At 32.9% G+C, this 20,760-nt stretch overlaps 1 protein-coding gene across 3 annotated transcripts; it reads left to right on the top strand.

Annotated features, from left to right (window-relative positions):
• The first annotated feature begins 241 nt into the window (after positions 1–241).
• Positions 242–19,637, top strand: LOC124543212 (PHD finger protein rhinoceros). Of its 3 annotated transcripts, none has more exons than XM_047121330.1 (6): positions 242–527; positions 1,347–1,660; positions 3,455–3,649; positions 3,737–3,953; positions 6,253–6,442; positions 6,516–19,637. In XM_047121330.1, the coding sequence occupies exons 2-6, from the start codon at positions 1,485–1,487 to the stop codon at positions 13,697–13,699; spliced, it is 7,962 nt and encodes a 2,653-aa protein (XP_046977286.1). In that variant the 5' UTR covers positions 242–527; positions 1,347–1,484; the 3' UTR covers positions 13,700–19,637. The 3 variants fall into 3 exon arrangements, with proteins under 3 accessions (XP_046977286.1, XP_046977287.1, XP_046977288.1); XM_047121331.1 differs by lacking the exon at positions 242–527 and adding an exon at positions 719–801; XM_047121332.1 differs by lacking the exon at positions 242–527 and adding an exon at positions 722–848.
• The last annotated feature ends 1,123 nt before the right edge of the window (positions 19,638–20,760 follow it).

The raw sequence follows: 20,760 nt of genomic DNA, 5'->3' as shown, positions 1-20,760 counted from the left end.
CACAACATAATCTGGAATTTATATAAAAATCAATTTTATATTTACTTAATTTAATGTTATAGAAATGCTCGGAAAGAGTTTTCTGATTTGTAAATTTATTACTTTCTAATAATAAATACTCGGTGTTTTATTAATGTATAGGAATAACTATTAAATTTATAATTTCAAGGCGAGCAACATTTATACTTTTTTTTGAGGCGCCAACTAGTGGTCAATATCCGTAGTTTCTTATTGATATCTCTCACTTCGGGTTCATGTTGTATTATCTCGATCATTTGTGCTACTTTGTGACAAATCTAATGTTTATTAAATATGTGTTTGTGTTTAGTTTATACCGGGGTTTAATTTATTAAAAATCTTATCTCAATGTTCGTGTCGTGCGACAAGTTCGTTTCAAAACCAATGACATTATATGAACTCGATGTGCGTTTTGGCCATTTTACTTGGCTTGCGTTGGTGATTCGTATATAGTCACGTGACCAAAGTGGTTTTCGGATCAATGGCGCCAAATGACTATTACAGAAAATGTACGTAAAAATGCGTTATTATCTGCTTGTAATTACTTTTAACATAATGAATTCCTAATCGACTTTTACACTGCTATACACACATACGTATATATCTATATCCAAATGTATAGGAATAAAATGATGCGTAGGACTCACGTCAATCTGGCAACAAAACAGTGCTGCTATCTATGTTGTCAATTTTGTTATGTAGTGTAATGGAAGACTATCCGTCTGATAAATATTTACCGTAGATATTACAAAATGGAATTGTTGGAATCCATCATAGTGTTAAGTGAGTGGATTTTTACATTTGTAATTGACGTATATATATGTAAAAGGGTACGTGATAAAACTAATATGCCTGCCTCTCTTCTCGGAGCTTCCGAGCAATCCGCAGGCCCGCCATACATTTTACTCATGAAATAGTGAAACGTCAAACGAGATTGTTGTTAATTGTCTTCAATATCTAAGAAAAAACTTATGTTTTGGATTTTGAACATATTATTTTTATAAGTTTGAATTAAAACTAGATTGTCTGATAAGTTTTATCGCGATTTAATCGATGCCAAGTACTGAGTTGACATATTTGATTCTAAACGTCAAAGTGCATTTTTACCTAAAGTTATTATTCTATATAAATGGTTTTCATTCTTTCATAGGTTTATTCATTCATATAATTAGTTGTTTCATACTCATGTAACTTTAACCATGTGTAAATAAAGTCACTACACTATTAGTAAAAACACATATTGTTGTTATATTTACAAGTAGATAATAGTATATACCTATGATTTGTAATAGAATATTTTGATATAGAACAATACTTTTCTTTTGCAGGTTGCACTTATTTTGTGGTTGCAAACTAAAATGTCATCATGTGAATAATGTGACATTCTACACAATGTTGCTTCCGCGTTCTAAGTGTAAAGCAGTGAAGGGTTCGTGAACATGTAGGTTGTGAATAAACTAAACAAGATGTCGTTGCGAGGCACAAAGCGGGCGTCTGGGATGCGTGGGGAGGAGGCGGGTGCATCCAAGCGTCGACGGACAGACAACGAAGAGGCACTTTGGCAGCTTCGGCCTGTCAGTGACCTCAAGATGTCATCTATATATAATAGAAGTGCCTCTGAGGCACCTGCTGAACTATTCAGGTTTGTGTGACTATCTATTGATAATACATAGAGTTCAATTGTATATGTGTAATAAAATTATTCATTATATTGTATATTATAATTGCTATGCGACTGTAATAGATATAAATAGAATAAGCATTTACTAAAATCATTTTAACAGTAATAAAAGTTATCTAAATGTTATACTGCTGTGCAAACTTAAAAATATATCTGTTAAGAGAGCTGTGTTTATCAATATATTTAAAATGAATAAGTATTTTGTTATTGCAAAGAAGTTGCTTTATGATTTATATGACAATATAGCAATGCGAAAATATGTTCTTTGTAGTTTGTAAGCTGTGCAAAATAGCTTTGCCTTCAAAATTGCTTTTTGTATAATTAGGTTTCAATTAAAGCAAAAATGATTGTTTTCATTACAACCAGAATAAGAGAATTGATATATGTTTTGATGTAAACAAACATGACCTAAATCTATATAACAAGTGCACAACATGGTCTGTGTTGTGCAGAAATTACAGTTACAACCCACAGAAACATAAAATTGCTTTAGATATTATCTTTTATAAAAAACAAAATTGTGAATTTAAAAAAGGGACATGAAACATCATTAAAATATTGGTATTAACATTATATAACAGGTTTACTGTAAAAACTGTTATACAAAAGTCACTTTAAGCACAGTTTTCTGTTTTAAAATCATAAATGTATATTTTTTGTTGTATGGTGTGTTGGAACATTTCTACACAACATGGTCCAATTATTTAAATGAAATATATAGTAAGATATAGGTTTTAATTAGCATTTGCTGAGCTACATTTATTATGATTTATTTATTTCTAGAATAATCAGTAACATATAATTTACAGAAATATTTTTTTCTGTTATTTAATACCTTATTATGTTACCGAAATTATGTTTAAAAAATATTATTTTTGTTACCTTTTTATGGACAACTATTAAGTGTACACAAAATATTAACTTTTAACACTGTTAAAAATTAGTATTAATTATGAGAACTAATTCAACTAATTAATATGAATATGATACAATAGCTGTTCATAAATTAAATTTGAGTTACAGTTTGTATTTATTGGACACTAGATAAGGCATATTGAAAGTTATACTATTGTTGTACTTAATTGCTATGTGCTATTAAAACATTGCTAAAATTATTGCGATAGTCATTTGGTACACTTATTGTGAAGTGTTTATAGTTTTCTAATTTTTGTTCCAAATTATAATTATCTTTTTGTGAATCAAATAAATCAAATAAATGATAGAAATAATTTTTCCCAGTAAAAGTTAAAATTAACACTTTTCAGTAAGTAATTCATTGTGATTTATATTAATATTTATGATATATGTAGTTATTTATATTTAGACTTAAGATACTTAAGTAAATTTAGTGAATAAGTGTTTGACTAAGTTTTTTTTTTATATTTGTAAAAAAGTATCTTAGTACAAACAAGTATTTATCTACATATTACTCATATATTTATTTGAATAAGTTATTAATTGTGAATATCTTCTTTAACAAGCTTGAAAAAAATTGGTTCCATCATTTATGTTGCCTCCATAAGTCAAAAATGCTATGTCAGTTGTTAAATTTTTTGTAATGAAATTAAGTATATCATCCAACAATTGAAACTTAAAGCTAAGAAATACTGTAACATCTCAAACTTTGCACATAATATGTAACTCCTAGTATTGTAAATAACATTTTTTATGAGTTCAAGATTTGAGTAAAAAAAAAATATGAATATAAAAACTATTCAAAACAGATATTAAAAACATATTACATAAAAATTCCAGGAAAGATCTCATCAGTGCAATGAAGTTACCTGACTCGGAACCATTAACACCGAGCGAGTACTGGATCATCAATGATGCTTGGAAACAGGACTGGGAACGAGGGGTACAAGTACCTGTTAATCCTGATTCGTTACCAGCTCCAAAAGTTAAAATCATTTTGAATCCACCACCACCCAATTTTCAAGAATTTAAATTGTAAGTTTGTTGCATCAATGTAGAGATATTATAAAATGTACTTAATATATTTTTTTTATGTTTTATTACAAAAAAAATTGCCAACAGACCTACGGACAAATACATTCACCTCACACAAGATGCTCAGTACCAGGTGGAAGTCCATTTACTGAGTTCAACTCCAGCACAAGCAGAAGCTGCTTGCAGCTATGATTTGGATGCAACTGATACAGCTTGGTTAAAATTGCTAAATGCTGAAAGAGCAAGAGCAGGAGCAACATCAGTGTCCGAAGACCAGTTCGAAAAAGTCATTGAAGAACTAGAGGTAAGTTATTAATAATACAATAAATATTTTAATTTATTTAGGTAAGTTAGAGCATGTATATTTATTTTGGATAAAAATACTTCATACTTTTAGTAGTGTTTTTGGTGAATGACATAATTTAGTCTCATTCAAAATGTTTATTTAAGTCTAATTTTCTATAGAAGCCATGCTACTAGATATTTTTAACTTGAATTTTAGTTTTGATATCATTGTAATTATTTGTAATCTATAAGTATTTTAATATAATACTAATTTAAGAAAGTATCTTTTTTTATAATATAAATAAATGTAAATGTTTATATTCGTCTGCCAATGTCTTTGAATGATGATTTTTTTTTAACTAATGAGAAGATGGCCCGCATGCTTGAAACATAAAATATTATATTCAATTAATAAAATGAGATCATAGGATCAACAAATAAAATTTCAGAACAAATAAAAATTAATTTACAAAATTTCAACATAGCAAGTTCTGCTTTGATGTCAGTTACAAAATAAAAATGATGTAAACATTTACAGTATAAATATTTTATATATTAATCAGATATAGTATTAACAGAACACACAATAGGGCACTTTCTCAAACTTTATAACAGTTTTTGTAGATACAACAACAAATGTTGCTATAATTAGTGTCTTTAAAAAAATTGAAAGTGAGGCGGCAGATGTGTGGGTATTAATTAGGCAAGCTCTTCTAAATCTCTTATTATTGTGACAATATATACTACAAGTTCATATAACAATAACTATGTTATGGGTAATGTATGCAGCTATATAAATCAATATTTTTTTTTAAAAATTAATGAGAATCAAATCATATGCATTTGGCACCTTCTATGTGTTTGATAGGACTATGTCCAAGTCCATCTGGGTAGTTAAGAAGGGTGAGTCAATCAATGTAATTATAAGCGTTTTTTAGTCCTGGGGTTTTCAGCATATTGACAATGTAAGGAACCGCTTACACAAAAAGGGAACAATTTCCATACATATGTTCAGACTAGTGTCAGTTTTTATCACCTAGATATTAATAAGTGATTAAATTAGTGTATCCATGTTATTTTTGGTGCACAATTTAAGGCGCCGATGTTCTTATACCGAAATATTATTGATACATTTAAATTATCAAAATATATATTAGAAATTCAAGCTATATCTAAAATGAAAAAAAAATTATTAATTTAATTTTTAGTGATATTCAAATCCTTTGATATTCTTAATATACTCATATAAAAAAAAAACAATTTATATATTATTATACACATTTTGGCTTCTATATTGAGTTTTATTTAATGATAAGTTAATTTTTTCATGAAAATCTTGATTGCATTTATAATTCTAATGTCTTTTGAATTGTATGCATGTATTGAACAACTGTGGTATACAAGAGATAGATCTACAAATTTTATTTTCATATGTATTCTATTAGGTGGGGGTATTTGTGTTGTTACCTTTTTTTTGTTATATGTGAGATATGTTTGAATGGGTGTCCACAGTTAATTCATATTAATATGCAATGGTGGCATGGCATATCTCTCAGATATCTATGGTCGATAGATTACGTAGACTTTGATGTCTATGCATAGAGTATATAGTGTTCTTTGTAGTCTTGAATACTTAAGAAAGAAGATTATAATATTAATACTAAGACAACTTTATTACATAATTTTTTTTCGATAAAATCTTTATACATACATATTTTTTTGGGTCAAGCTTTATGTAGCACATTTAGTGTGGAAGCATGAATAAAAACTGTATACCTTAGAATAAATATACATAATCAATATTATATATGTTTATTAACCAATGTTGAATTTACAGTATATAAGACTCCATGTAGTTAACAAGTAGCGATTAAAAAAACCTTCGCGTTCGTGGCAAAGAAGTACTGACCTCTCCGTCTAAGTGTTTTATATAGCACTCAGGAGTGCGTCTGCACTGGTCTTTGCGCTACGTCGCTTAATTTTTTTATGGATAAAATTTACTAATTTCCATTCATTCATTAGTATTTTTTTTTATCGATTTTCATAAAGTGGTTCCGAGTTGACAAAATGTGGTCCACAGCTTGCACAAGTGTGTGCTGTGTACTTCAAAGATATGCGCTCACCGTTGTTATCAGTTAGAAAAAGGGTGAAAGCCTAACTGATTTGAAATAGTAATTTGTATGTTTATTACGATTCAAAGCATGAAAAATGGCCAGCTGTTTTTTTGAAATTCCTTTATACGAGAGTTTATTTTTTACCTAATCAAATCTTTTATATTTTTTTATCATATCTTAATATAATAAATGTTTTTTTTTTAGGTTCGAACTTGGGACAAGATTCAAGCCATCATCAAATCTGAAGAAGGTTTAGGCATCGAATATGATGAAAACGTTATTTGTGACGTATGTCGATCACCAGACTCTGAAGATGGGAATGAGATGGTTTTTTGTGATTCTTGTAACATTTGCGTGCATCAAGCTTGCTATGGAATCACTGTTATACCAGATGGTGTGTCTTTTTTTCTATCATATATAATTATTATTTATTATTACCATTATTAATGTATATATTTATTTTTTAGGTCAGTGGCTATGTCGTCCTTGCGGTGCTGGTATTAGGCCAACTTGTGTGTTGTGCCCTAATCTTGGTGGGGCTATGAAAAGTACACCGTCTGGTCACAAATGGGCTCATGTCAGCTGTGTCCTTTGGATCCCTGAAGTTTCTATTGGTTGTGCAGAAAAAATGGAACCAATAACTAAAATAACCTCCATTCCTGCTTCACGTTGGTCTTTGGTGTGTGTTTTGTGCCGTGAGCGTAAAGGAGCTTGTATTCAATGTTCGGTAAAGACTTGTAAGACTGCCTATCATGTTACTTGTGCATTTAAACATGGACTAGAAATGCGTGCAATAATAGAAGATGAAAACGCCGATGATGGCGTTAAGTTGCGTTCGTATTGCCAAAAGCATAGTGTTAATTCGAAAAAAGAAAAGTGCCCTGGTTCTGGCTCAGAAGAAGAAGAAGTGAAGAGAAAGCGACGAAAAGACATGACGTCGGAAGAAAAGACGCAAGCCCGTGCTGCACGTCTACAAGAGATAGAAGGAGAGTTTGATCGTCATGTCTGCGTGAAAGATATCAGTGCGCATCTAATCGATGTTGATCAAGATGCTATTACTTACATTTATAATTACTGGAAACTAAAAAGGCGTGCAGCACATAATCGTCCTTTGCTGCCACCTAAATCGGACGATAATGAGTTATTGACTCATAGACAGGAACAAGCTGACCTTGATAAAATGAAAATGTTTGTTCAGCTGAGACAAGATTTAGAGCGAGTTCGAAATCTATGTTATATGGTTAGTCGTAGAGAAAAGTTATCTCGTTCATTCTTTCGCATGAGAGAACAGACATTTCACAAACAAGTTGCAGTGTTAAGTTCAGACCATACAATTGCAGGCGCAGACCTGGCAGCTATCATAGAAGCTAACCATGGTCCATCAATATATGATAGATTATATTCCCACGCTAATGCGCCTGATCACAAAAACGATTTTGATAATCTTCTTGCTCGTATAGCGCCTCAAGATTCAAGCGATGATAAGAAAAAGGACCGAAATGGTCTTGTCCGGGGATCAAAATCCGCAAATCCTTATAAGAAACATTACGTAAATGGGTCTCGACGAAGTGGAAGCATGTATAGTGGACTATCAAGCGAAGAAAGCGGTACAGAAGTTAGTCGTACTGCCAAATATCGTGGTCGCACCATTGGTTCAAGTACAGATGACGATGTGAAAAAACCGGCTTCATCGCCAAAGAAAAAGGTCTCACCGAAAGGAAAAGGAAAGAAATCTCCAAAGAAGCCGGAAAGGAAGAAAAGAAAAATACCACAGTCTAAAGCAGTTATTGAAAGTAGTAGTGAAGATGATACTATAAAATCTAGATTAATGATAATCAAAAAAGATAGGTCTCGCAGTAAGACCCTGCAACAAATGGAAAAAGAAATGACAGCAGGAAAAACTGGTCAATCTGGAACCGATAGCGACGATTTGATTCCCATAAGAACAACAAGAAATAGTAAATTTCCTGTTGATATATACTCAGACAGTAGTGATACAGCGTCTGTTAAAGATGAAATTAAGTCAGAAAAATCGAAACCTAAAAATGATAGATCTAAATCTGAGAAAACTAAAATTATTAAATCTCCAAATGAAAATGATTCACAGCAGCCCTTACCTCGAACTAAAGCTGCTATGAAAGAATTCATTTCAACCCAACCCGAAAAGAAAAAATCAGTAGAAGATAAACCAGCTCCAAAGAAAAGGGGGAGAAAACCTTCTAACAAAGAGAAAAAGCCACCCATTAAAACTGAATCGGATGATGAAGCAAAAAATAAAGAAAATATTAAATTTGCTAAGCAGAAAGATAATCCTACAGATTTAATCGTACCGCAACGTCAAGCCGCCAAAAAAGCTTCAGAAAATATGCGTTCTACAACTACAGTTAAAAAAGATGAATCAGGTACTGAGAAACAAGTGAGCGGAGATGATGCTAAATCAAAACCCAAAATAAAATCGAAGGGAAAGGAGGCTAAAGATATCCCAGAAAGAGTAGGAAGGAAAAAGTCTTCTAAAGATCAAGATAAAGAGCCCATATCATACGTTCCACAAAGACAAGCAGCGAAAAAGGCAGCTGCACATATAAAGAGTGGGCTGGGAACGAAAGCTGCACCGACGGAAGCGAATGATAGTGAGAAAAAGAAAGAAACGGATAAAAGCGAAACCAAGAACTCGCCGAAAAAAGAAGATTCTAAAAGATCAAAATCACCAGTGAAGGAGAGCTCTAGTTCGTCATCTAATTCTAGTAGTAGTAGTTATTCATCCTCATCAAGTTCAGAAGAAGAACATGAGAAACCTGGCATGAAACCAACAGCTAAAGCTCGTGAAATTAAACCAGCCACTAGGCAACCATCTATGTTTTCGCCCCCAGGCTCTAGACCGACAGTGGACTTGCCCTTTCTTGACAAGGTGTCAAAACCATTGTCTTCAACTAGTGCCTCGAGTGATTCTGACAGCTCTAAGGGATCAAGATTTTCCGGCTCCGGAAGTCCCTCTCCCAAGCGTCCCCGCAGACGCCGAAAGAAGAAAAGTATCTCAGTTGATGCGTCCCCTCGCAAGGCCCCTGACAAGAAGCTTAAAACTTCCGAACGGGAGTCCGAGTGTGGGGTATCATCACCGCCTACTGAAGGAGAGAAATCGAGCAGACCCAACGACACGCGTGCTGCCACGCGTGCTCGGACCAGAAGCACTACTACAAGCGGAAATTTGCCTAATAAGTCTGATGCCCGACAGAGAAAACCATCTAAAGACTTCACAGGACATACCTCTACATCCAATAAAATATCCAAAGAGACCAGCGAGCCCATTGAATTTACAACTCCGAAACGGAAAACGGACGAGGAGGTAAAGAAAGACACCGTCTTACCTACAGCTGATCTATCAAAAACTGATTCAAAGCCAACAAAGTCCGCAAAAATCAAGCGACATAGTCTGTCTATTGAAGATAATAAAGAAGAAAAGGTTAAAACAAATGATGAGACAGTTCCTCAGAAAAAGTCAAGTCCAAGGAAGAGTACTGAATTGAAACACAAAGTGGTAGCTAGTAGGAGAATGAGCACCATGGATCCTCCTACGACAGAAATTTTATCACCCCCGAAAGAAACTCGTGAACACAAAATAAATGAAAAGCGTTCTAGTAGGCGAGATTCACAGGCTAAGGATCGATCTCACCTCTCTCCAGTCAAGAAAACTATTGTTACTATAGAAAATGCACCACCTGTGGAAATAATAGAAAAGAAACACCCTCCTATTATAAATGATTTCCCTGATTCTGATAAAAATTGGTTACCGAAAGCACTAAGCCCTAATGTTCATCCACCCCCTGTTGAAAAGCCAGGTGATCATGAAAAATACATGACCGAAGATAAGTCATTGGACTCAGATTGTGCAGATAAAAGTAGTATTAAAATGATTGCCAAAATACAAGCCAATTTAAACGAAAATACCATGATTAAGTCACCAAAGACGCCAATGGATGCCCGAACGATTGATCCTATGGATGTTGAAAATCCTATTTCGAGGACAATTAGAAAACGCTCGATACTAGATACAGAAAAGAAATTCATTACCCAAGACTCTAGTCACGTTCAAGGGGTGGAAATATCAAAGAGTGCAAAAATACCATCTACTCTTAATCCTTTCCCTAATAGAGCTATGTTTTCGCCACAGCCTAAAGATAACGAATTATTCGAATTTGATATGCTTGCGGTTGATGATGGATTCAATCATGAAGAAATGATGAAGCCTTTTACATCTTATCCAGAAATATTTTTACAAGAGGTTTCTAAAGAACAAGGTGTACAAGAAACATTAAACTTAGTGGATAGACTTCGAATGCAATTAAATAAAAAAGCACCTACTGAAAATGTACCACATGAGGATGGGGTAATGAATGATAAAGATGCTCGAGATGACGTCGAGGAAGGGCGAGATGATCCAGCAAATAAAGAAAAGAGTGAATGTGAAATATTGCCTGGAAAAACAGATAATAATAAAGTCTCCACGAAAGACACTGAAACTTCCAATCATTTTACAGAGTCCGGAGAAAGTATTGATCCTATAAGAGAGAGAAGAATTTCTGAAAATAAGGAAGACCAAAATATTCCTATGAACTCTAATGAAAAATGGATGGACCTAAATATAACTCAAAATGAAAATGAATCCCAACAAGATCAGTCAAGTGAATCAAAATATGATATCGCTTCATATACTGAAGATTTTAAGGAACCCGCTACTGTTCAATCAATCAATTCTGTTTCAGAAGTTGGAGATTCAATATCATTATCCAAACAGAGTGATGATTCTCAATCTTTATCAGTTGTTGATCATTCTGTGCATAGTAATGACCACGAACTAACACAAGATAATCAAACTTATGATAATAATAATTCTGTAATACATTCTGACTGCGCTACCATATCGTCACCATACATAAGTCATGCTTCAAAGTGGAGAGAAAGCAAGATAACGACCCGAAGATCTTCAGCTTCGAGTACGAATTCAGAAGGATCTGTATGTTCTCAAAAAACAGATATAAAATCTCATCTTAACTGTGAATCTCGTCAAGGACCAGTGATGCCTGAAATTGACCCATATCCACCGATGCCAGCATATTCATGTCGCGTCGAACCAACTATGCCTCTGAATCAATATACAAGCTATCCACCAAATGCCTCACCATTTTTAAGTACAATGGGTGCTTTACCATTGTTTGCTCCAGGAGCGTGTGCCTCATCACAGTTGCCATTACCGTCACCAGGTCCCGGATTATATGCGTCTGGATTACCTTACAATGCCACTCCATTATTACAATCTTTGCCTAAACCAGCCTTTTCCACTTTATGTGCTGCTTTCACTTCGTCATCACAAAATATTGCATTAACAACTGCAATGATTGCTTCGCCTACTCCAAAAGCTCTTGATTCTCCGCGGGATGATATTGATGTAACAAGTAGTGATAAAATGTCTATTCACGTCGTTTCTAGTCCTAGTCTCAGCATAGAGTCATATAATGAATCAAGTAACACTAGAGCTCCTACAAAAATGTCCAATGACAGTAACGAGACTATTATGAGTTTAAACCATCAAGATTCAAAATCATCTCCAAAGACGACGAAAATCGTCACAAGATTCCCGGGCAAATCACCAGGTAAAAGTCCTGGTATCTCGCCTAAGCAGAGTGATGCGTCTAAAGGCAGTAAACGATCAAGCAATAAAAGCAGTAGAAATCAAAGGGGGCGTGGGAGGTCAAAAAGTCGTGGTAGTTACGCATCAGTGGACTACCTCGGTAACTCAATTCAAAGCAAACTAGTTGGTACAGTTTATGATTTTAATGAAGAAATTGCCAATGATGGTGTCGATCTTAAAGCACTTAGAGAGAGAAGAAAGTCTATAGATACGAAAGATGATAGAAAATCTGAGCATTCTTATAAAGATTCTTCGCAATCTCCTCGTGTAGTGAGCCCCGAGCCAGCGAGGACGGAGAAGAGAACGGTTGAGTGTAAAGATGAGAAAAGTACAACACCTGAACCAGTTGATGAACCTCAATCGCCTTCCAATAAGTCGAACTCCGAAAGAGGCCCAGGTTTCTCTCAAGTCCATCCAGTATTACCGGGACCCGTTGATATGCGTACTTATAATCCATTCGACAATCCCGCACCGACCACTGGCGATGCTTATCATAGTCATTTACTAGCTTTTGCAAGTGGTACAGCTGAACAACAGTTAATAGAAATTGACGAAGAAGTGGAAAAACAACTGCATAGTGCTCTTATGGCAAGTAAGCCGAAGACAGGCGTTCCAACGACAACATCAGCACAAGAAATTAATGAGCCTGTTAAAGAAACTATATCCCAGTTACCTAAAGTGTCATTATCAGATTCAAGGAACCAATTGAAAGTAAAGATAAAAGGTCCATTCTTAGATGCTAATTATTCCGCGAGTTCGGTGCAACCGGTTGCGCCTCAACCTCCTGCTCCAACTCACGAATCTAATACAAGTGTTTTAAATACTTCAAATAGTTCAACGAACACCATGATGACAGGGTCAACAAATCTTAGACGTATGCGGAAAAAAGAGTTATTACGCCAATATTGGACACAGGACATGAATATGGATGATCCAACTAATGCATCTACCATGGGAATAGCGCCGCCACCAGCTGCCCCTCAGCCGTTAGGTCGCGCTGTTATAACAATACCTAAAGCAGTGGCTTCTATGACGAGCATACCTACAAGAGAAGATTACAAAATAACTGATAGCCCAGTAGAAAAGAAAAAACGAAAGACAACCAGTGGACTCTCTCGAGAATTACGACATTTGGAAGTGAGCATGAATGACGATGTAGACCCAGCTGATGATGTTAAATTATCTAACTTCGTTGGCACATCTAGCCAGGCACATAAGAGGCGCGGTCGAGTATCTACAAAACCAAACCGCTCCAATGCAACATCTCCAGTAGCTCCGAAATTGAAAATAAAAATAGGTTCAAACATTGTTCAACAAGTAAATGATGAGACGACCGGATTCCAATTTCGGCCTCCTAAAAAACGGCTACAGGCTTCCATTCCTAAACCAAGCTTGGAAGATTTACGACGTGAAAGTATGAAGTATCGGCGTATGGTAATGGCCGATTTTGAAGAAGATGAAAAGACGAGTAAACACAAACCTACTAAGAGCGAAAAACGTAAAAAGAAGAAAGAAAAGAAATCGGAAAAAGAGAAACTTCAAGTGGTAAACAGTAAAAGTGAAAGTGCTACAAAGTTGATTATAAAAATAAAGCGTACTAAGGACGAGGAAAGAAAAGTAGCGGCAGGTTCGGAAGGCGGACCGATAGCCGGTGCGGCGGCCGCAGCGCCGGAACCGTCGGTCGATCCGTTCGACTACGACCCAACGGCGCCGGACCCATTGGCTATCGATCCACCTTTCAGCTCTGAAGCTGCTTCGACCTTGCGTAGAATACGGACAGATAAAGTGACGCCTATTCGTTTAAAATTGTCACGCAGCTCCCAAGGTTCGGGATACGTTATGAAGGAGGCCGGTTCCTCCGGGCCGGGCTCGGAGGGGTCCAGTGTCGAGACGGCGGTGACATCCGCTCCTTCTACCTCGGCCTCGATTCCTATGTCGGTTAATAAACACTGTGAAGTGAGGTGATATAAACCGCGTAAGAAGCGTTAAATATGGACAATGGACCTTAAATACTAGTGTACAGTATATATAAGTAATAACTGTAAATAGGTTTTTAAATAAAATTATCCTCTTTTAATTCTTGATGTAGTTTATTACATTATTTATTTGTATAAATGGAAAGCTCAATGATTAACTTAAAGTTACTCTAAGGTGTATTTTTGTGCATTTTGTGATGCGCAAGTAAATCTTATCATAACATATTATATATTTTTGTTAAAGTTACTTTGTGCCTCATAATATGGAATCTCATTAAACATATTATCATTGTAAATTGATATCGATATGTTAGGTATTTAATTCTCAAAGCTGCTCTATCACAATGTACATCACAGACTGGCATGGCATTGACTTTCAATTTATTTTATATAAATGTAGCAATTGTTTTTATATGAACATAATTTTTAATGTCCACGTATTATATATATAAAAAAATAATTTCATTTAGATAAATAATAATTAGATAAATAATAATATTTTGTCTGTGACGAATGCATAATAAATTATAATTTGGATAATATATTTAATGATGAAGCTGGGCTTCTCAAAGATTTTATATATTTTTTAAAGTGTTGTAATGAATTTAATTTTAGAACTATTGCTTGCTTTTATTTGTATTTCTTTTTTTTGTATTTCGATTTGAATGACATTTATCACATCTTACTTATTATATTATTTTTGAAAAATATATGAACTGATATTTATTAACTTTTCGTTTTCAATGCCGTGCCCGTCAATAATAAATTGTATATTTATTAACCAGAACAAAAAAAATTATAATCATAATATTTATAGCTCATGGCTCGGATTTTAACAAAGTAAATCATAGTTATACTTTTAAATTTTGAAACATAAAATTGAGTAAAACATTATTGTTTACCTCAAAATGGAAAACATATTAACCGGTGATTCTGATAAAGTCCATTTTTTTTTAAACGAGCAATGCCAACATCAGAGTCAGTATTCAACTTAGTTACGCGAATATAGCATTGGTTCAAAATTACAATTTCTTACCACACCATTTCATTAATATGAGTTTGAGACTTTTCTATGAAATCATGATTTTGGCGATTTATTCATTTTGAAATGGCGTGACAGAGAAATAAGTCTTATGAGTTATGTTTTTTTTTTTAATTTCTGTTTGTATATCATTAACGTACTGTAATTATTTATAATATTAATTAATTTGGAAATGTAGAAACTGTATATTGGACTGATTGGCATGTCGATTTTATAAAGCGATATTTTCTACATCTGTTATGTGCAATATTTGGCAATACTCATCGGGATAGTCAAGGTTGATTGAAGGCCTAGATGGGGGTGTGTTAGTTTTAAGTGCATGTTCGTTAATCATAAATTATGTCATAAAAATTATTTTATATTGTAAATATTCGGTTCTAAGGCGCTATGACGGCGACTTTGCCTCTTTAAAATGACATCTTAAGCCGTTCATATTGAAAAGCTGAAATCATGATGCACTGTATTATGTACTCCTTAATTATTATATACTCCGTAAAATAAATGTATGTCTGTCGATACTTGTCATCTCAATGTCGTGTATCTATAGTCATGTGTTCAGCCTTTCAACTTGGGTTTGAGAAATTGCTAATGCTTTATCTCAATCTGGATCTACGCGATGGCAATGCTTTCGTCCCCCGTCACTTTGACACTCGTCCGAGACGCGTTGATATATTCCAATTTCCAACCGCACCATAGCGTCGATCCACGTCGATGATATTTCATACGGACTACAACACACGGCCTCGCGGTACATCTCGCGGGCTGGACAAACGTTCTCACGTTCATCCGTTGGAGATAGTCGAATATGTCTCTGTCTAGCTTTAACAAAACATTCTTCAGTCTTGTGATCTTACCTTATATATGCATTAAAAACTTTAAATCTTTCCCAAAACAATGAATGAGGAAGGATATCATTTGTCCTTTAATTTTCCTCCATACACATTAAAATGAACTCTGCTTATTATTACGGTGAGCAATTAATAAATAAACTATTATTGTTTAATTCGTGCATTTATTATTTTAAGATGTATTTCTAAATAATTTATATAATAAGAGAATTATTAATTTTAGTAAAAAATATAATTATAAAACGTTATGGCTTAGGATAATTGTAAGAAGTGAGATAGGTGTTGCTTACTAATATAGCAAATGCTGTTGGCTACATGCCATTCATTTAAATCAACTCAAGAATTCATACAAACAAACATTAAAAGCTTTAAACAGTGTCATATCTCCAAACGTGAACCTCAGAACATTTGTTCCGGCCCAGTATGTGTTTAATAGTATTGCTGATAATAATTAATAGAGTTATTAAGAACGGTAAAGACATCAAATGTATCCTAATTGAGAATGGTAATCTAGTGTAACTGTCAATGTTTAATGCGCTCAGGTCGCTTGTTACGGACATCTTTCTTATGCAACAATGACACACCGATTGATTATGAATTGTACAAAGCAAATAAATACGAATGTATCAAACGTAGTTCGAACCTGAGTTTTCTCAGAGATACATGGCGACACATTACGACGTAACGCCACTTGCTGGGCACACGCCCTCGATAGTATGTAATATAATAATTCGATGTGAATGTTAAATGTTGCCATATGTAATCCGGATACAATTGTAGCTTAGTAATTACAATTGTATATTTTTTGCTTCTTATCACTATCAAATAGTAGGATGTTTATTTAATTGGTGGATCCATTAGATGTTTTCCATTGAATGTAATTAATGTATAAATGTGAGGCGACGTTAATATTCATTAAGAGTTAAACTCTGAGATATAAAAAAATACATTTTATTCGTAGTAATTTAATGGCAGCCAGTAATCTAGATTCAATCGCGAACTTGACTAACGTTGAATGCAATGGTAACTATCTTTAAATTTTCCCTCGGATAAAGGTTGTGTTGTTAAATTATGTTAGTTACGAACGGTTTACGCTTTCTGTGTACGCTTATTCAAAATTAATAAATCATTTTCAATCATTTGGCGGTCATGCTTAGTCCAATTACGACAGTAACTCACTGTGATCACGTTCGAACACAAAACATACACATGTCTCCAATACATAATTAAATCGAAATTAATTTTGTTTCTGTTAAAATATATACTTCGTTTCATGGCTGCATTTTGTAATCATATTAAGCTCTTCAGTTTACAGACTCTGAGCAGACTTCATTTGTAAATATAATAGGTGTATGCATATTCTATATTTAATCATAACATTTAAAATATCAAGTAAATTTAATAATAAGACACATTTAATAATCGTTCTTAGTATTACACACGTACGTTCATCGTTTTCTAGCCGTAAAATAGTGTTTCGGTAACATAAATGCATTGTTTATTGTTAAATGAATGTCAATAAACCCCAGATTAGAGCTTAATCGTGACGTAGTCGTTTTTGAATCTTTTTAAAACCAAAATTATATAATATCAATAACAATTAGTAATTAAGTGTGTAACCCACAAGGTAAATAATACTTCAATTAGATATACTCTTCTGAACTGACAAGGTAATTATATTACTTTTCAGGAATGACATATGTATGTAAATAGTCGTAGAATATTCGTCACATCTTTTTAATGATATAGGTTTGCTCAGAATCTTTTTACGACTACATTCGTTTAATTTAATATAAATTTATATAAAAAATAATTTTGTATAATTTACAAACTATGAAATCTATTTCGGTTTTCGATTGAAATTTATATTTAAGTCATTGATTGCATATTAAATATGATACATCGGATCTCTGTTTGTATCACAATTAAAGTAGTGAAATATTTAAATTATGTTTTTATTCAAAATTAAACCATAAAATAGGGCTAAGAAATTGAGTCAAAAATAATTTGTTATGAAAACAAAACAAAATGAGACCGTTATTTCGTGAATCTCTTGCTATGTTCTTTGCATTCATTAAAACTACAAATTTCTGTTGTGTTGGAAAAATATTAAAAACAAGTTATGTCAGTTATTCTAAACCTAAACACTCTTTAATTCAAATTTGTACTAAAATTCGATCGTTCGTAACAGAAAAAATGAGACCGCATTTCAAACGGTTAATTATTTATAAAGCTTGTAAAACATAATTTAGAATAACTTCAAATCAACTTACAGTATGATTCCATTTTGTTAAATTCTTCCAGTCCATTCATACATTCATATCATTATTATAAACTTGATGTGATACGCAAAGAACATACACATACATAATCAATACCTAGCAAAATTATGGTACAATTATTTTTTCTGTCCTACATATTATCGACATAAACTTAGGATGTCATACAAACATTATTATTTAATTGCTTAAAAGAATTTCGCTTTTGAACATTTGCTGCTTGGCTTGTAATGAATATTGGTCTAAATATATAGTTTTATAAAAATATTTTCTATTCTTTTTTTTTTTAAATTCAGATTTAATTGTCATATACTACATATAATATCAAATCATTAATTTTTCTTGTTGGGTGTTGTTTACCAAAAACTTATCGTGAAGTACAAATTATGAACCGTATATTTATTACGAGCCTAATTGTTGAAATTTCTCTTAATTGAATGTGATTTGATAAGAAAACAACAAAATCACACTTAGCGCGTCTTCCGATTTGCGTGTCGTCATGCGATTATTAAAACTTGCTTGTCTAAGCTTTATTTACTCATCGAAACTGCAATGCTTGATACGTTTATATGTTGGCGTGTTTCAAATCTCCGTTTTACGCACAAACAGCCCTCATGAGCTAAATATCATCACATTTTAATATTTGTCGTCGATCATTACCTTGTTACTGTGATTTGTTTTATCTTATATTATATTATTAAATTTAGGGACAATGTAGAAAGATTTTGTAATCGAGATTCCAATTACTGGAAATAAAAAGTAATCTTTATTATTTTATTGTAAATAACTTTTTAATATTAAACTTTACGATTAATAAAATATTTTTAATAATATTGATGTATGTAATTATTGATATTTCGATATGAGTGTATTGATTTTTTGGTACTATATTATAGTCGTGTTATTTAGATTTCGTGCTTTGAGCGCATGATTTTATATTGAGTATTTTAATTTACTGAGTGTTGAATATTGTAAGTGTTGTACGGAATTGTAATTATTTTTTTTTATTTAAGCGAATTTTATAAGTATGTGTGTCATTGGTATGTTTATGTGTTAATTTTACGTAAACGAAAATGAGCACATTATTTTAGAGTCAGTCGCTAGATGTGACCTCGATCTCTTATGTTTCGAACTGCCCTTGAGCTAACTTATCGATTTTACACGAAATCTTTTTTTTTACTGTGGTAAATGTAGTGATAATAATTTTTCAGATTGCTCTCAGTGTCTGTTTACATTAAAATATTTGTGAATTAGAGTACATCTTTAAAATACGCTCTATATGATAATTTAGATATAACTTTATGTGCCACAGCCGCTAAAGTTATCCATGTTAGTTTTAAAAGTATGGCTGAGGACTTTTACCAGTCATTATTATAAGAAAAAATTAAATACATATATGATTATTTATGTCTTAGAAGATAAGTATTAATTATAAGAGATTAACATCTTATACCACTATGCGTTTAAGTATTATGATCAACAATATTTCCAATGTTTTAAAAATTAGTGCATTAGAAATTACTTTTAATCATAAGTTGTACAAACTACTTATGTACAGAGTGTAATGTTAAGCGAATGATGCTAATGTGTCAGGCGAATGGACGAGTGGCGGACGAGTGGCGAGGAGGCGAGAGTAGCGCAATGTAACGCGGGTGTTGTAAATAGTGTATAAGTGGTCTTGTAAAATAACAAGTGTTTTCAATGTGCACATAGTCGCCTCATTCATTAAATAAATTTTTTAGATCAATTCCTCTCTGCTTTTATTTCAACTTAAATCATTAAAATGAATGTATTATTATGCATGTCCTAATTGCGTGAGCAATCGTGATTTCAAAATGGTGGCACACTTGCGTCACGGGAATGTAGGACCCTTATGATCTAGTTGCGTTTTAAGAGATAGTACTGCGCATGTGCCATTTTATTGGAAAGTGTTAAAATGTTTTTAGAGTTGCCACATCTGTAAAATATAATTAGTACTGATTTATCACGCGCCCATATGATTGTAAATGATGTCTTGTTTTTCCTAGTTCCTGTCCTTCCATTTATTGAAATAAGACTTCTTTATGCGCGATGAAAGTATAGGTAATTTCTTAGTCAAAGTGAATCGTTTCAGTATACAAAAATTTTGAATGATATATTTCCGTATCTAATAAAGGTTAACTGTGAGTACTGAGTTGTGCTTACAATTTTTAATAAACTAGTTTTTATTACGACTTCATGTAAAATAAGGATTTTATCTCATGTAATTTATTAAGCAGTGATGTATTTAAATAGTCACTCATCGATTTTTTCGACTGACTGCTAATAATAATCTAACAATATACACTGTATCCCTTACATATGTACACCTACCTATGCATCATATGAAACAGGCCTTTATAGCCTTTGAACTATCTGAAACTAATATGAAATTTTCGTAATAATCGAATTTGTATTTTTTCCATGAAACTGTATAAAAAACAAAAAGAAAATTCTAATTCTCTTTTCCAATACACTTAATCATATTAAAATGATTGTAACGATTAAAGAGCGAGATAACTAATAAGTCAAAGAAAAGACTTGATGGTTGTCAAAATAAAAAGACTATTAGTGATTTTGTGATACCCATCTATTATCGTTCATTATGGTTTTTTTTATTCTGTCAATATAGAAAGCTATGAATGATATGTATTCAGTTTTTAATAATAACTACAACAGATTTACTGACAACTACACTGTTGTTTAAGCATATTTTGGCAAGCCAAGTCCAGTGCTCATGGTATATTAATAGTACAAAAGTATGTAAATATGTTTGTCGACAGATACAAGCGCACTTTCTATTCCCCCATACTCACAGGTATTCCAATGAAATAATTCAAAGCCTTGTTACCGTCTGTACGAG

This window comes from Vanessa cardui, chromosome Z (genome assembly GCF_905220365.1).
Source record: "Vanessa cardui chromosome Z, ilVanCard2.1, whole genome shotgun sequence".
NCBI classification, from domain to species: Eukaryota; Metazoa; Arthropoda; class Insecta; order Lepidoptera; family Nymphalidae; genus Vanessa; species Vanessa cardui.
The sequence above is the reverse complement of the archived record's forward strand: the minus strand, read 5'-3'. Positions and strand labels throughout refer to the sequence as shown.

Coding starts and splice junctions, on each gene's coding strand:
- LOC124543212 (XM_047121330.1), top strand. CDS start 1,485: ATGTCGTTGCGAGGCACAAAGCGGGCGTCTGGGATGCGTGGGGAGGAG. Junction 3,954..6,252: donor AAGTCATTGAAGAACTAGAG/GTAAGTTATTAA, acceptor TTTTTTTTTTAG/GTTCGAACTTGGGACAAGAT. Junction 6,443..6,515: donor AATCACTGTTATACCAGATG/GTGTGTCTTTTT, acceptor TTTATTTTTTAG/GTCAGTGGCTATGTCGTCCT.